The sequence below is a fragment of the Carcharodon carcharias genome, chromosome 29 (genome assembly GCF_017639515.1).
Source record: "Carcharodon carcharias isolate sCarCar2 chromosome 29, sCarCar2.pri, whole genome shotgun sequence".
NCBI classification, from domain to species: Eukaryota; Metazoa; Chordata; class Chondrichthyes; order Lamniformes; family Lamnidae; genus Carcharodon; species Carcharodon carcharias.
The window spans coordinates 6,029,518-6,047,560 of record NC_054495.1 but is presented as its reverse complement, the minus strand read 5'-3'; the positions used below and the strand labels follow the sequence as shown (position 1 = coordinate 6,047,560).

General features: G+C 52.0%; 1 protein-coding gene across 1 annotated transcript in view; it reads left to right on the top strand.

Moving 5' to 3' along the window:
• The window catches only part of lipeb (lipase, hormone-sensitive b), a 91,652-nt gene that overhangs the window by 40,068 nt on the left and 33,541 nt on the right, over nt 1-18,043 (top strand). The window contains exons 3-9 of the mRNA XM_041176758.1: nt 957-1,047; nt 6,253-6,398; nt 6,621-6,806; nt 7,955-8,104; nt 9,497-9,641; nt 11,261-11,488; nt 16,740-16,904. Of these exons, the coding sequence (XP_041032692.1) occupies nt 957-1,047; nt 6,253-6,398; nt 6,621-6,806; nt 7,955-8,104; nt 9,497-9,641; nt 11,261-11,488; nt 16,740-16,904 (1,111 nt within the window). The remainder of the gene's footprint in view (nt 1-956; nt 1,048-6,252; nt 6,399-6,620; nt 6,807-7,954; nt 8,105-9,496; nt 9,642-11,260; nt 11,489-16,739; nt 16,905-18,043) is intronic.

Sequence of the window (18,043 nt, the reverse complement as noted above, 5' to 3'; positions counted from 1 at the left end):
GTGGGGCACGAACCGAGGACTTTTTCTTTCTTTTCATTCTTTCATGGGATGTGGGCGTCGCTGGCGATGCCAGTGTTCATTGCCCGCCCCTAATTGCCCATGAACTGAGTGGCTTGCTTGGCCATTTCAGAGGGCAGTTAAGACTCAACCACGTGGCTGTTGGGTCTGGAGTCACACATGGGCCAGACCAGGTAAGGACGGCAGGTTTCCTTCCCTAAAGGATATCAGTGAACCAGATGGGGTTTTTACAACAATCGATGATAGTTGGCATGGTCACCGTTACTGAGACTAGCTTTCAAATCCTGATTTATTGATTGAATTTAAATTCCACCAGCTGCAGTGGTGGGATTTGAACCCATGTCCCTGCAGCATTAGCCTGGGCTCCTGGGTTACTAGTCCAGTGACATTACCACTCACCAACATCTTTCCAGGTGTGACTCGGAGACCAGACTGCAACCAACAATTTACCAAAATGACTCCTGGACTCCAAGGGTTAAATAATGAGGTGAGATTATGCACAAACGAGGCTTGTATTCCCTGGAATTTAGAAGACTAAGGAGTAATTTGATTGAGTTTTTCAAGATATCAAGGGGAGCAGAGAGCATATATGGAGAGTAATAATTTCCACTGGCTGGTGAGTCTAGGACTAGGGGGCACAGTCTGAAAATTCAAGCCAGACCTATCATGAGTGAAATTGGGAAATACATCTACAGGCAAAGGGTGATAGAACTATGGAACTCTCTTCTGCAAATGGCAATTATTGCTGGATCATTTGTTAATTTTAAATCTAAGCTTCATGGATTGTTGTCAAGTGAAGGTGTCAAAGTATAGGGGCAAAGGCAAGTATTTAGTTACAGGTCAATTATTATCTCATTGACTGCTGGAACAGATCCCAGGGGTCAAACAGCCTCCTCCTGTTCCTGTATTCCTTCTGACCTTTTATTTGTTCCTTGCAGTTTACGCCTGCGATCCGCCCCTTCTTGCAAACTATCTCAATCGGCCTGGTGTCGTTTGGGGAAAACTACAGACGACACGGAACCGGCTTAGGTAAGGAGCGGGTGTTTGTGCACAAGTATCTTCACACATTCTGTGTTTACTTGTGTGTGTGTCTGTGTGTGTCTCTGTGTGTGTGTGTCTGTGTGTGTGTGTGTGTGTGTGTGTGTGTGTGTTTGTCATTCTGTCTAGTCTGGCTGGCACGCACGCATGCATACATGCGTGTGGCTTCCCTGTATATCTGCCAGGCAACTGATTGAGTGTGTTTGCTATGTGCCTTCGTTTTTATGGTGTTTTGTATCTATCTCCATGCCTATGTGGGTGTCATTTTGGTTCTTGTTATTAGAGACAAACTCCAGCAGCCAAGTTGTCACTGAATACAAAAAGCCTGTCATAATTGATCTATTGAACCCCATGCATTTGTTGAACACTCCATGTCCCAAGCTCCAGTGTCCGTAGGACTTTCCCTGGACCCATCGACCATGGTCTGTTTCGCAGCCAACAGATCCGCCGTGCACAGCAGATACTGAAACTGTCCAGAACAGTTTACTCTGTATCTAATCCTGTGCTGTACCTGTCCTGGGAGTGTTTGATGGGGACAGTGTAGAGGGAGCTTTACTCTGTATCTAACCCCGTGCTGTACCTGTCCTGTGAGTGTTTGACGGGGACAGTGTAGAGGGAGCTTTACTCTGTATCTAATCCTGTGCTGTACCTGTCCTGGGAGTGTTTGATGGGGACAGTGTAGAGGGAGCTTTGCTCTGTATCTAATCCTGTGCTGTACCTGTCCTGGGAGTGTTTGATGGGGACAGTGTAGAGGGAGCTTTACTCTGTATCTAACCCCGTGCTGTACCTATCCTGGGAGTGATTGATGGGGACAGTGTAGAGGGAGATTTACTCTGTATCTAACCCTGTGCTGTACCTGTCCTGGGAGTGTTTGATGGGGACAGTGTAGAGGGAGCTTTACTCTGTATCTAACCCCGTGCTGTACCTGTCCTGGGAGTGTTTGATGGGAACAGTGTAGAGGGAGCTTTACTCTGTATCTAATCCTGTGCTGTACCTGTCCTGGGAGTGTTTGATGGGGACAGTGTAGAGGGAGATTTACTCTGTATCTAACCCCGTGCTGTACCTGTCCTGGGAGTGTTTGATGAGGACAGTGTAGAGGGAGCTTTACTCTGTATCTAATCCTGTGCTGTACCTGTCCTGGGAGTGTTTGATGGGATAGTGTAGAGGGAGATTTACACTGTATCTAACCCCGTGCTGTACCTGTCCTGGGAGTGTTTGATGGGGACAGTGTAGAGGGAGCTTTACTCTGTATCTAACCCCGTGCTGTACCTGTCCTGGGAGTGTTTGATGGGGACGGTGTAGAGGGAGATTTACTCTGTATCTAACCCCGTGCTGTACCTGTCCTGGGAGTGTTTGATGGGGACAGTGTAGAGGGAGCTTTACTCTGTATCTAACCCCGTGCTGTACCTGTCCTGGGAGTGTTTGATGGGGACAGTGTAGAGGGAGCTTTACTCTGTATCTAATCCCGTGCTGTACCTGTCCTGGGAGTGTTTGATGGGGACGGTGTAGAGGGAGCTTTACTCTGTATCTAACCCCGTGCTGTACCTGTCCTGGGAGTGTTTGTTGGGGACAGTGTAGAGGGAACTTTACTTTGTGTCTAACCCCGTGCTGTACCTGTCCTGGGAGTGTTTGATGGGGACAGTGTAGAGGGAGCTTTACTCTGTATCTAACCCCGTGCTGTCCCTGTCCTGGGAGTGTTTGCTTCAATCGGAAACAGTTACATTCTGTGAATTTTGGGCTGTGAAATGGATGTGAACATAATGAGAAGGGAGGTTTGATTGTGAGTGTTCAGTAACATTGAAATGTTTGTCTCTGCTTGAACCTAATGCCTTCACTAGTGGAAGTCGGTAGCCTACCGCAGTACGGTGAGTACTTTTCAATTTCTCTCTAAAGAAATAAAAGCCTTTGGCGTTGTGAAACAGTGAGCAGAATCTTACACTCTTCGGATACCAGCGTGAGTCAGCATCATTTCAGGATTCCAGTCCTGCTCTGACTCCTGCCTGGGAGATCTTCCTTGGTGCAGCCAATTAAGGGGCCGACTCTGGGTCTGCCATCCAATCAAGGGCAGCACGTGGGTCCCTGTGGCTGCGAGCCCCAGTCTCAGGCCCCGCAGCCTTGGACGAACAGCAGGCCCACCGTGCAGGAGGAGACTGCCAGAGCGCCTCCATTTTGAGGTGCCTTCTCCAGTGGTTCCTCACTTTAATGAAGAGTGGGCACACATGCCTGTGTAGGGATACTGCCTCCAGCGGAAGGCTAGAGATTGCAGCTGTAGTGCGCTGGTCAAAGTTGTCCTGGTGGCAGGTTGAGTGTGGGCTGGACCCCCCCCCCCGCCCCTCCCGCCTCACCCAGCCCAAAAGGCCAGCCATCTGCAGGAACATGCCGGACTTACCTCCCCAGTGGTGTCCCGGCCCCAGTCAGCCCACTAACAGGCGGTTATTTGTACAGATTGGTGGCCCACCACTTGCATCCCTCACGTTCCCGTTTACCCCATGTTCAAGCCCACCCTCGTGGGGCCGGGAAGATTCCACCCAGCGTGAGCCATCACTTCTCTTGGGAGGGATTCCGAATCTTTCGGCTCACCTGTCTATTTCTTTGTGGTCTCGCCACCTTTCTGCCTCTAACCCTCCCGTGCGCTGCATTTCCATCTCCCCTTCTCTTCAACAGCCTCCTCAGGGCCTATCTCTTCATCCTTCACTTACACTCATTATCAATTGCCTCCCTTGGTCACTGTGCATCTTCATGGACTCTCTCTGAAATTGCCCGTGAATCTTTGTGTTTAACTCCACTGTGTCAACGTATGCTGTTATTTGGAACATGGGACCAGGAGTAGGCATTCAACCACTTGAGCTAGTTCTGCCTTTCCCTGAGATCTGTATGTATCTCAACTTCATTTCCCCACCTTATCTCCACATCCCTTGATATCTTTAAAGATTGAAGTTGATAGATCATTGTTAGGTAAAGTATCATTTGTTTCATCTCCCTGCCCAGCATCCACATCCTTTCGGAGGGGAAAGTTCCAGATTTCCACTCCCCTTCGTAAGAATAAGTGCTTTCTGGTATCACCCCTCAATGGCCCACTGGTAAATTTAAGATTTATCACACACCATCCTGACTTGGAAATATATCGGCCGTTCCTTCACTGTCGCTGGGTCAAAATCCTGGGACTCCCTCCCTAACAGCACTGTGGGTGTACCTACACCACAGGGACTGCAGCGGCTAAAGAAGGCGGCTCACCATCACCTTCTCAAGGGGCAATTAGGGATAGGCAATAAATGCTGGCCCGGCCAGCGATGCCCTCATGGTGAACGATTAAAAAAAACTACACCCACCAACCCTTGATTTTGCGCATCCCCAACCAGAGAAAATATTTTCTATCTACTCCATCAACTACTTAAGTCATCTTAAACACCTTGTTTAGATCACCCCTTAACCTTCCTATATTCAAGGGTTTACAAGCCCTATCTGTACAACCGGTCCTCATAATTTAACCCTTTCAGCCCTGGGACTATTCTAGTGAACATGCGCTATTTCCCTTCCAAGGCTAATGTGCCCTTCGTGAGGTCCGGTGCCCAGAACTGAACACAGTTACTCCAGATAAAAGTCCATTCAAGGCTCTTGTTATTTTCCATCCCTGCTTGAAATGAATGGCCAACATTTCATTAGCCTTTTCGATTAGTTCTCTCCACTAGCTTTTAGTGATTTCCCAACTCTCTTTGTTTCTCCACCGTCTGTCACCGTTAAGAAAATATTCCAACCTTTTTAAAAGCAAAAAACTGTGGATGCTGGAAATCCAAAACAAAAACAAAAATACCTGGAAAAACTCAGCAGGTCTGGCAGCATCTCATTTCACCTCTTTTCTATTTTTACTTAGCTCTGTTGAAGAGTCATTCCGGACTCGAAACGTTAACTGTGTTCCTCTCCGCAGATGCTGCCAGACCTGCTGAGCTTTTCCAGGTACTTTTGTTTTTGTTTCCAATCTTTTTACTTGGGTACAAGGTGGACGAGCTCACTGTTCCCACGTTGAGTTCCATCTGCCATGGTTTTGCTCACCCACAGTCTATCAATATCCCCCCCATAACTTTCTGCTCCAGTCTCCACTGCTCGATGTGTCACCTAACTTGGTGTTATCGGCAAACTTAGATGATGGAGTACATTGCCGTATGTTTAAATCATTTATAATCGTAATTTAAAAGCTGAGGCCTCAGTACCTATTCCTGGATGACACCATCCATCCAACTGGAGTTAATATCCATTATCCCCTATTCTCTGCCTCCAGTCTCCTAACCCTTTCCCTACCCATGTCATAAGCTTATCTACAATTGCACACACACTCACTTTTGCTTAGAACCTCTTGCGTGAAACCTTTACTGAAGGTTTAGTGCCTCCAGGAAGCCCATAATAATAACATGCATAGCCATTCCCTTATCCACCATGTTGGTAACCTCCTCAAAAGATTGAATTAAATTAGCCAGACCTGGCTTCCCCTTCTCAAAGCCATGCTGGCTCTCCCTGATCAAGTGGTGTTTGCTCAGGTGCCCAGTTTCTCTATCTTTAAACGTCAGATTCCAGTCATTTCCCCACAACTAACAGCGCGGTGGGTGGACTGCAGCCATTCAAAGCTCATCAACACCTCCTCAAGGGCTGTTAGGGATGGGCAACTAGTGCTGGCCTTGCCAACGATGCCCACATCCTGTGAAAGAATTTTAAAAAAGAAACAGACCTGTAGCTACCTAGTTTCTCTCTTCCCGACTTTCTAAAGAAACAAAGAGAGTGACATTTAAATCGGGTGGGTGAGACATTCATCCAGTGCCCCGTCTGCCCCCCACCCCCCCGCCATCGGGTGAGGGTGAAGCATTGCACGGCCACTGCTGGGAGAAGCACAGGGGAATTATACCCGGAGTCCTGGTCCCAATATTTGTCAAGCAAAACCTCCCAATAACGGATTAAAAACTCATTGTCCCATTGCTGCTGTTTGTGGGATCTTGCTGTGCACAGCTTGGCTGCTGCATTTCCTACATTACAACAGCGACCAGGCTTCAAGGGGAAAGTCATTCGCTGGCCGGGAAGCGACCTGAGGTGGGTGCATAAACGGGGCTGCTTTCTGAAGGCTGGGATATCGGGAGGCTCTCTCCTCATCATCGTCCCTGGACGTTCCCCTCCCTTGGTCTCTCAGCTGTCGGACTGATTCCCTTGCAGGTGTCGCCGCCACCTCCATCTTCACCAGCGGCAAGTACGCCATTGACCCCGAGCTCCGCGGCTCCGAGTTCGAGCGGCTTACCCAGAACCTGGACGTGCACTTCTGGAAGGCCTTCTGGAACATCACCGAAACTGAGCTGCTGGCAGTAAGTACCAACGCTCCCCGAGACCGAGGGTTCAGAGGGTAAGGACCCACCTGAGGTGTAAATACAGGGAAGGGGGTGGGAAGAGATAACTAGACGGGCTGTCTTAAGCACCGAAGTAAACGGACTGGGCCTGTGTCTGTGCTGCTGGACTCTGTGTAACATCACCGGTACATGCTAACTGAGCTTTCTGACTGTGTTCCTCATTCTTTCCCTCCTTGCCAGTCTCTGGTGACTCTAACATCCACCGCTGTCCGTGTGAACAAGACGCTGTCCGTCCCGCCCGTCCCCTTTGAGATGCCACTGCTTGCTGACCCCAACTTGATGGTCGTCATCACTCCTCCAGTGGCTCATTCTGGCCCCGGACCCGTACAGATGAGACTCATCTCCTACGAGCTGCGAGATGGACAGGTAAATGCAATGGTTCTCCCTGGGCTGGCTGTGATCTCGTGCGATGTCTCGAGATACCGCCCCCTCCCCCCCCCCCCCCCCCACCCCCTCAGCCATTCTTAACCAGAAATGTAAAATTCCTTCGGTTGTCTGTCAGAGCAGAATTTTTAACCCAATCCATGCTCCCTTTGTTGTTTGTTTGAGCAAACGGTGTGAAGCAAGTGTGTGCTCCCCATGTTGTTTCAGCAGAGAGGGGGAATGTGTATATATATATATCTCTGAAGCAGTCATATGGACTGGAAACGTTAACTCTGTGTCTCTCTCCACAGACACTGCCAGACCTGCTGAGTTTTCCAGCATTTCCTGTTTTTGATTGAGTCACAGGGACCCCTAGTGGTAGACTCCTGGAACCACAGGCTAACAAGGGAACTGCAGTCTCTCAGAGACCTCTATTGGTAGACTCCTTGTACTATAGTCTCAGGGACTCAGGTTGGACTCCTGTTACTGCAGACTCACAGGGACCCCCTAGTGGTAGACACCTGGTGATGTAGTCTCAGAGACCCCCAGGGCTGGACCCCCAGTACTGCAGACTCTGAGACCCCCTAGTGGTAGACGCCTTGTAATGTAGTCGCACAAAGACCCCCAGGGGTGTATCCCTGATACAGCAGACTCACAGGGACCCCTAGTGGTAGACTCCTGGTAATGTAGTCTTACAGGGACCCCCAGAACTGTATCCCTAGCACTGCAGATTCACAGGGACACCTAGTGGTAGACTCCTGGTGATGTAGTCACACAGAGACCCCCAGAACTGTATCCCTCGCGCTGCAGACTCACAGGAATGCCTAGTGGTAGACTCCTGGTGACATAGTCTCAGAAACCCCCTTGGATGGACCCCCAGCACTGCAGACTCACAGGGACACCTGGTGGTACAAACAAAAATAGAAAATGCTGGAAAAACTCAGCAGGTCCAACAGCATCTGTGGATAAAAACTAGAGGAAGAGCTTAGTCAAGAGTCTTCAGTAAATGTTAGCACTGGTTCAGTGTGGATATGAAGTTGCTATGTTTGACTCCCTGCCATCACAGATGTAACGCTATCAGGTTGTTGACATGTTGATCTGCCCTTCCGAAGTGTTAGTTATTATTTTCTTGCATTTCCCGTTGATATTAGGACAGTGATGAGCTCAATGAACTCTGCAAACCTGAGGCTCAGCTGGGTCTTGACATACGCCTGAAAACCAAGAAAGCTCCACGGTCAAAGTTCCTCATTGTTCATTTCCACGGTGGAGGGTTTGTGGCTCAAACCTCAAAATCACATGAGGTAAGAACAAGTCGAATCCTTTGTGTCTCCTGATTCAGGAGAGCAGCAAGGTTTATTTTTAGCTCTTAACAAAGACAGTCCAGCTCAAGAAAGGGAAGAGCAAGCACTCCAGGGCAGGTGCAGCATGGGATTAGATACAGAGTAAAGCTCCCTCTACACTGTCCCCATCAAACACTCCCAGGACAGGTACAGCACGGGGTTAGATACAGAGTAAAGCTCCCTCTACACTGTCCCCATCAAACACTCCCAGGACAGGTACAGCACGGGGTTAGATACAGAATAGATCTCCCTCTACACTGTCCCCATCAAACACTCCCAGGACAGGTACAGCACGGGGTTAGATACAGAGTAAAGCTCCCTCTACACTGTCCCCATCAAACACTCTCAGGACAGGTACAGCACGGGGTTAGATACAGAGTACAGCTCCCCCTACACTGTCCCCATCAAACACTCCCAGGACAGGTACAGCACGGGGTTAGATACAGAGTAAAGCTCCCTCTACACTGTCCCCATCAAACACTCCCAGGACAGGTACAGCACGGGGTCACCCCTCCCTGCGTTCCCCTCTCTCCGATCCCCACCCCCATGTTTCCTGCCACCCCACTGTTTCCCCATCCTCCTTTCCCCCTTTAGCTACCTCCCCCCCTTTTCCCCTCCCCACTTTCCCCCTCCATCTCCCCCTTTCCACCTCACCCCCCCCACTTCCACCCCACCCCCTCGCCCCCACCGCCTTGCCCCCTCCCCTTCCCCCCTCGCCCCTCCCCCTCCCCTTCCCCCCCTCGCCCCTCCCCCCTCCCCTTCCTTCCTCGCCCCTCCACTTCCCCCCTCGCCCCTCCCCTTGCCCCTCCCCTCGCCCCTTCCCCCTCCCCTCGCCCCTCACTCCCTCGCCCCTCTCCCTTCGCCCCCTCACCCCTCGTCCCTCACCCCTCGCCCCCCCTTCCCTCACCCCCTTCCTCCCTCACCCCTTCCCCTCACCCCTCCCCCTTGCTCCCTAGCCCCTCCCCCTTGTTCCCTCACCCCTCCCCCTTGCTCCCTCGCCCCTCTCCCTTGCTCCCTCGCCCCTTCCTCCCTCGCCCCATCTTTCCTCCTTCCCTCCCCAAACCCTCTCGCCTTGCTGTTCACCACAATGATAGTCTTCTGTCTTCTCCATCTCTCCCTTCATCCTCCACCCCTTGCGGATTCTCCCTCTTGCTACTGATTGCCACAATGGTGTTCACCTCCATCTCTTTGCCCCACTTAGCGCCAGTCTCCCCTTTGGTGCTGGACATCACAGTGATGGTGAATTCTCGCCTTGCTTACCCAGCTTCTTGGCTGGTGTGCTCCTGTCCCGGTGCTTCTTGGTATGTTTCCTGTTGTCTGCCCCATCTCTAACTCTCTGTTTCTTTCACTTAGCCTTACCTGAAGAGCTGGGCCCACGAGCTGGACTCACCAATCCTTTCCATTGACTACTCGCTGGCCCCGGAGGCCCCCTTCCCGCGGGCTCTTGAGGAGTGTTTCTTCGCTTACTGCTGGGCAGTACGGAACTGCCACCTCTTGGGTACGCCTCCCCTCCGCTTGTAATTGCAGAAGCCGCGGAGAAAGGCTGCAGGGTGGTATACAGAGGGGGCGGGGTCAATCAGGACACAGTGACTGGGGGACACCCGTGTCATGGTTAACAGACTATGATGGGCCAAGGAGGCATACAGTGAAGGAGCGGAGGCTTTCAGAGCTCCCTCTACACTCTCCCCGTCACAGCACAGGTACAGCACGGGGTTAGATACAGAGTAAAGCTCCCTCTACACTGTCCCCATCAAACACTCCCAGGACAGGTACAGCACGGGGTTAGATACAGAGTAAAGCTCCCTCTACACTGTCCCCATCAAACACTCCCAGGACAGGTACAACACGGGGTTAGATACAGAGTAAAGCTCCCTCTACACTGTCACCATCAAACACTCCCAGGACAGGTACAGCACGGGGTTAGATACAGAGTAAAGCTCCCTCTACACTGTCCCCATCAAACACTCCCAGGACAGGTACAGCACGGGGTTAGATACAGAGTAAATCTCCCTCTACACCGTCCCCATCAAACACTCCCAGGACAGGTACAGCACGGGGTTAGATACAGAGTAAAGCTCCCTCTACACTGTCCCCATCAAACACTCCCAGGACAGGTACAGCACAGGGTTAGATACAGGGTAAAGCTCCCTCTTCACTGTCCCCATCAAACACTCCCAGGACAGGTACAGCACGGGGTTAGACACAGCGTAAATCTCCCTCTTCACTGTCCCCATCAAACACTCCCAGGAAGGTACAGCACGGGGCTAGATACAGAGTAAAGCTCCCTTTGCACTGCTGTCCTGTTATCTTTCTGTTTGCATTTGCTACAAAGGAACAGACTTCAGCATTGCAAAGGCAGACTCTTCCCCAGCCCCCCATCTCTTTCTCTCTCTCTCTCTCTCTTCCCCCTCTTCCCTCTCTCTCCCCCTTCTGTCTCTCTCTCTCTCTCTCTCTCTCTCCCTCAATTCTCTATTTCTCCCCCCTCTGTCTTTCTCTCTCTCTCTCCCCACTCAGTCTCTCTCTCCCCACTCAGTCTCTGTCTCTCTCCCCCTGTCTTTCTCTCTTCCCCTGTCTTTCTATCCCCACCCCTCTGTCTCTCTCTCTCCCCCCTCTGTCTCTCTCTCTTTCTCCCCGCCCCATCTACGTCTCTCTCTCTCTCCCCACCTATGTCTCTCTCTCTCCCCCCAGCCTGTGGTCTCTCTCTCCACCGCTGTCTATCTGTGTCTCTCTCTCCTCTGTCTGGCCTCTCTCTTTCCCCCCCGCTGTCTGTCTCTCTATCATCCCTCTCTCCCTCTCCCTCCTCTGTCTCCGCCTCTCCCCCCCTCGGTGCCTCTCCGCCTCTCCTTCTTTCCGCCTCTCCCCCACTCTCTCTCTTCACCCCCCCCCCCCCCCCCCCCGATCCCCCCCCGGTCAACTTATCTTGGAGACGTGTGGTGGAAATGAGTGTGCGGTGATCTACACCAGTCGCTGTGTGGAGCAGCTGCCACTATGCTGGGTTCAAGAGTCTATCCAATGTACTGAAATCTTCCACCGCCTGCAGTTGTTCCCTGTGTGTTCTCACCCTCGTTTTCTCTTTTACCCCCCCGCCCCCCCACCCCTCCCCCCTCCGTCCATCAGGCTCGACTGGAGAACGGATCTGCCTGGCAGGGGACAGCGCCGGAGGGAACCTCTGCATCACTGTGACCATGCGGGCCGCGTCCTACGGCATCCGGCTGCCCGACGGGATCATGGCAGCCTACCCTGCCACCCTGCTCCAGGCCAGCGCCTCACCATCCCGTCTGCTCACCTTCATCGACCCCCTGCTGCCTCTCAGTGTCCTGTCCAAGTGCTTGAGTGCGTACGCAGGTAAGAGTCATGGCAGCTGCACACAAACCCGAGTCTGAGCGTCTGGACGGGTGTCTGGGTGTCTGGGTAGGCACAGCATCCTCTTGGAAGCGGACAGCAAATATCCAGCACCTTTAACAACCCCGGGATGTCTTGCCAGGTTGAATAGCCGTGAATTACGCGGTGTCAGCTGTGAACCAGTGGGTATCATGCTCTGTTGTCTTGGAGTCAGAAGGTCGTGGGTTCGAGCTCCACTCTAGAGAATCATACGAAAGAGGGAGCAGGAGTAGGCCATTCGGCCCCTCGAACCTGCTCCGCCCTTCAATAAGATCACGGCTGACCCTGTTTGGGTTTCGAATTCCGCATTCCCACCTACCCCCGATAACCTTTGATTCCCTTGCCTAACAAGAATCCATCCAAAATAAGTTAAGAGCAAAATACCGCGGATGCTGGAAATCTGAAACAAAAACAAAAATAGCTGGAAAACTCGAATCGATCCACCTCCACCTTAAAAATACCCAGTGACCCCGTCTCCACCACCTTCTGAGGCAGGGAGTTCCACGGTCACACAAGCTTCTGAGAGAAAAAAAATTCTCCTCATTTCTGTCCTTAAAGGGCGACCCCTAATTTTAAAACAGTGCCCCCTAGTTCTGGACTCAGCCACAAGAGGAAAGGTCCTTGTCCACCTTGTCAATACCGGTATTATATCTTCAATCAAATCACCCCTCACTCTTCTAAACTCCAGTGGAAACAAGTCCAGTTTGTCCAGCCTTTCCTCATAAGACAACCCAGGTATCAATCAAGTAAACCTCACCTGAACCACCTCCAACATCTTTTACATCCTTCCTTAAATAAGGAGATCACAACTGCACACAATATTCAAAATGTGGTCAAATGTGGCCCTATATCACTGAAGAATAAATCCTTACTTTTATGTTCAATTCCTCTTGTAATAAAGGATAGCATTCCATTAACCTTCTGTACCTGCGTACCAACTTTTTCTGACTCGTACTAGAACACCTAGATCCCCCTGCCTCCTGGAATTCTGCGGTGCTTCTCTGTTTCAGTAATACTCTGTTGTTTTATTCATCCTGCCAAAGTGAACAACTTCACATTTCCCCACATCATACCCCATCTACCAAATTTTTGCCCACTCGCTCAACCTATCTATATCCATCTGCAGCCACCTTATGCCCTCTTCACAACATCTTTTCCTGCCCATCTTTTAGTCATCAGAAAATTTAGCTACCATTGATGTAAATTGCAAGGAGTTGAGCCCCCAGCACAGACTCCTGCGGGACTCCACTCGTCACATCCTGCCAGTCAGGAAAAAAAGGCCCATTTATGCATACTCTCTGCTTTCCGCTAGCCAGCCAATCTCCTATCCATGCTAGTATGTTACCCCCAACACCATGAGCTTTTGCCTTCCGCAAAAACCTTTGACCTTATCAAATGCCTTCTGGAAATCCAAGTACAGTACATCGACAGGCTCCCCGTTATCCACAGCACGTTACTCCTTCAGAGAACTCCAATAAATTGGTGAAACATGATTCCCCTTTCACAAAACCGTGCTGACTTTTCCCGATTACCTTCAGTTTTTCTAAGTGCCCAGCTATAACCTCCTTAATGCTCAATTCGAACACCTTCACAACAGACGTCAAGTTAACTGGCCTATAGTTCCTTGTTTTCTGCCTCTCTCCCTTCTTGAACAGAGGGGTTATATTTGCTACTTTCCAGTCTGATGGAACCTTTCCGGAATCTAGGGAATTGTCGAAAATTAACACCAAAGCACCTACAATCTCATTAGCCATCTCTTTTAAGACCCGAGGATGAAGTCCATCAGTACCCAGAGACTTGTCAGCCCGCAGTTCCATCAGTTGGCTCAGTACCACTTCCCTAGTGATTGTAATTTCACCAAGTTCCTCTCTCCCTTCCGCCTCCTGATTTACAGCTATTACTGGAATGTTTATTTGTACCCTCGGTAGTGAAGGCAGAAGCAAAACGTTTGTTCATTTCATTGGCCATTTCCTTATTATCTATTATTAACTCCCCACTCTCACTCTCTAGAGGACCAACACTTACTTTACTTACTCTGTTCCTTTTTAAATACCTATAGAGACTCTTGCCATCCATTTTTACATTTCTAGCTAGCTTCCTCTCATACTTAATTTCGTTCTCCTGATTAACCTTTTAATCATTCTCCACTGTTCCTTATATTCTGACAAATCATCTGACCAGCCATCCATCTTTATGCAGTTACATGCTTTTGCCTTAAGTTTGATGCTTTCCTTAAGTACTTTAGTTAACCACAGATGGTGGGTCCGCCGCTTAGAATTTTTCTTTATGGGGATATTTCAGAATAATCAGAATAAGTACATTCTTACAATAAACGTCTGCCAGTGTTTCTTTGTTTATCTATCTCCTAACCTGGTATCCCAGTTCACTTCAGCTAGTTCAGCTTTCATCCCCACATAGTTGCTCTTATTTAAGTTTATAATACTAGAGCCCATAATCTCGAGCCCATTTCCAGATTGACACTGTCAGTGCCAGTCCCGAGGGAGCACCATAATGTGGAAGGGCCAATCCTGAGGGAGTGCTGCGCTGTCGGAGGGTCAGTACTGAGGGAGTGCTGCACTGTCGGAGGGTCAGTACTGAGGGAGTGCTGCGCTGTCAGAGGGTCAGTACTGAGGGAGTGCTGCACTGTCAGAGGGTCAGTACTGAGGGAGAGCTGCACTGTCAGAGGGTCAGTACTGAAGGAGTGCTGCACTGTCAGAGGGTCAATACTGAGGGAGTGCTGCACTGTCGGAGGGGCAGGACTGAGGGAGTGCTGCACTGTCGGAGGGTCAGTACTGAAGGAGTGCTGCACTGTTGGAGGGTCAGTACTGAGGGAGTGCTGCACTGTCGGAGAGTCAGTACTGAGGGAGTGCTGCACTGTCAGAGGGTTAGTACTGAGGGAGTGCTGCACTGTCAAGGGGCAGTACTGAGGGAGTGCTGCACTGTCAGAGGGTCAGTATTGAGAGAGTGCTGCACTGTTGAAGGTGCTGTTTTTGAGATGTGATATTTGTAGGCTGTGAAAACTATTGGAATGTGGTGAAAGGTACTATAAAAATGCAAGTCTCTCATTCATGTGGAACACCACTCCTCCAAGTCACTCACCATCTGCATATGTGCTGCGGCTCTTCACCTCGCACCGGCCTGCCCTGACACACAGCTCATTTCACTCCCTCCCCGACACACAGCTCATTTCTCCCCCCCCACCCTGACACACAGCCCATTTCTCCCCCCTCCCAGACACACAGCCCATTTCTCCCCCCACCCCGACACACAGCCCATTTCTCCCCCCCAACCCCAACACACAGCCCATTTCTCCCCCCACCCCGACACACAGCCCATTTCTCCCCCGACCCCGACACACAGCCCATTTCTCCCCCGACCCCGACACACAGCCCATTTCTCCCCCGACCCTGACACACAGCCCATTTCTCCCCCGACCCTGACACACAGCCCATTTCTCCCCCGACCCTGACACACAGCCCATTTCTCCCCCGACCCCGACACACAGCCCATTTCTCCCCCCCCACCCTGACACACAGCCCATTTCTCCCCCGACCCTGACACACAGCCCATTTCTCCCCCCTCCCAGACACACAGCCCGTTTCTCCCCCTCCCCGACACACAGCCCATTTCACCCCCTCCCCACCACAAAGCCCATTTCTCCCCCTCCCCACCACACAGCCCATTTCTCCCCCTCCCCACCACACAGCCCATTTCACCCCCTCCCCACCATAAAGCCCATTTCTCCCCCTCCCCACCACACAGCCCATTTCTCCCCCGACCCCGACACACAGCCCATTTCACCCCACCCCGACACACAGCCCATTTCTCCCCCGACCCCGACACACAGCCCATTTCACCCCACCCCGACACACAGCCCATTTCACCCCACCCCGACACACAGCCCATTTCACCCCACCCCGACACACAGCCCATTTCTCCCCCGACCCCGACACACAGCCCATTTCACCCCACCCCGACACACAGCCCATTTCACCCCACCCCGACACACAGCCCATTTCACCCCACCCCGACACACAGCCCATTTCACCCCACCCCGACACACAGCCCATTTCACCCCCTCCCCGCCACACAGCCCATTTCTCCCCCTCCCCACCACACAGCCCATTTCACCCCCTCCCCACCACAAAGCCCATTTCTCCCCCTCCCCACCACACAGCCCATTTCACCCCCTCCCCGCCACACAGCCCATTTCACCCCCTCCCCGACACACAGCCCATTTCACCCCCTCCCCACCACAAAGCCCATTTCACCCCCTCCCCACCACACAGCCCATTTCTCCCCCACCCCGACACACAGCCCATTTCACCCCACCCCGACACACAGCCCATTTCACCCCACCCCGACACACAGCCCATTTCTCCCCACCCCGACACACAGCCCATTTCTCCCTCCACCCCGACACACAGCCCATTTCACCCCACCCCGACACACAGCCCATTTCTCCCCCCCAACCCCGACACACAGCCCATTTCTCCCCACCCCGACACACAGCCCATTTCACCCCACCCCGACACACAGCCCATTTCACCCCCTCCCCGCCACACAGCCCATTTCTCTCTCCACCCCGACACACAGCCCATTTCTCCCCCCCAACCCCGACACACAGCCCATTTCTCCCCCGACCCCGACTCACAGCCCATTTCTCCCCCCACCCTGACACACAGCCCATTTCTCCCCCCACCCCGACACACAGCCCATTTCACCCCACCCCGACACACAGCCCATTTCACCCTACCCCGACACACAGCCCATTTCACCCCACCCCGACACACAGCCCATTTCACCCCACCCCGACACACAGCCCATTTCACCCCACCCCGACACACAGCCCGTTTCTCCCCCGACCCCGACACACAGCCCATTTCTCCCCCCCAACCCCGACACACAGCCCGTTTCTCCCCCGACCCCGACACACAGCCCATTTCTCCCTCCACCCCGACACACAGCCCATTTCTCCCCCCCAACCCCGACACAGCCCATTTCTCCCTCCACCCCGACACACAGCCCATTTCTTCCCCACCCTGACACACAGTCCATTTCTCCGCCCACCCCATTACAGGGCCTCTTTCTCTCTCTGCCCCCTCCTGCCCATTCCCACTACACCACCGTCTCCACCCCCCCCACTCCACCGTGCGATTCCAGACTGGGATCCTGGGCTGTACTCTCCCTGACTCTGGTTAACCGTGTGTTGCAGGTACAGAGCCTGTGTCGAGTGCCTCCTCGAACAAGGTGGATACACTGAGCATGGTGCAGAATGACGCAGCCCTGCTGCTTCGCGACATCCGACTGGGGGCCTCTGCCTGGCTCAATTCATTGCTGGACAACGGCAAGACCAGTGGCAAGAGCAGCAACAGGCCCGGTGAGTACCCCTGCACAGCCATGTCAGATTTCATCCTCTCTGCCTCTGTAACCAACTCCCCCCGCCTCTGAAAACCGCCTCTCCCAATCCCCCACCCTGAACTCACTCCTGCCGCACGCCCGCCTCATCTCTGGAACCTCCTCTAGACTTCAGGTCCTTCCGTATCTCTCTGGCCCTCCAACCGCGGCCTCTATGCAATCCTGGCTGAGATCGTTCCCTCCGTGACACCCTGGTCCACTCCTCCATCACCCCCTACTCCTCAACCCCCACCTACGGCACCTCCCCATGCCCACGCAAAATATGCAACTTCCCCTTCACCTGCCCCTTCACTTCCTCTCTCCACACCGTCCAAGGGCCCAAACACTCCTTTCAAGTGAAGCAGCATTTCACTTGCACTTCCCCCAACTTAGTCTACTGTATTCGTTGCTTCCAATGTGGTTTCCTCTACATTGGAGAGACCAAACGTAAACTGGGAGACTGCTCTGCAGAACACCTGCGGTCTGTCCGCAAGAATGACCCAAGCCTCCCTGTCGCTTGCCATTTCAACACTCCACTCTGCTCTCTTGCCCACACGTCTGTCCTTGGCTTGCTGCATTGTTCCAGTGAAGCTCAACACAAATTGGAGGAACAGCACCTCATCTTCCCACTAGGCATTTTACAGCCTTCTGGACTGAATATTGAGTTCAACAACTTTAGATCGTGAACTCCCTCCTCCATCCCCACCCACTTTCCGTTTCTTTCCCCCTTTCTTTTGTTTTTTCCAATAATTTATGTAGATTTTACTTTTCCCACCTATTTCCATTATTTTTAAATGTATTCCACCCATGGTTTATTTCACCCCACCCCCCACTCGAGCTACCTTCCTTGCCCTGCTCTCCAATCTTAATTAGCACATTCTTTTAGATTATATCACCACCTTCAACACCTCTTTGTTCTTTTGTCTGTGACATCTTTTGGTTATCTCCTCCTATCACTGCTTGCTTGAACCTTCAACTCCCCCTTCTTCGCCCCCCCCCACCCTGCACCCGAACCAGTTTATATTTCACCCCTTTCCTATTTCTACTTAGTTCTGTTGAAAGGTCATGAGGACTCCAAACGTCAACTGTGCTCTTCTACGCCGATGCTGCCAGACCTGCTGA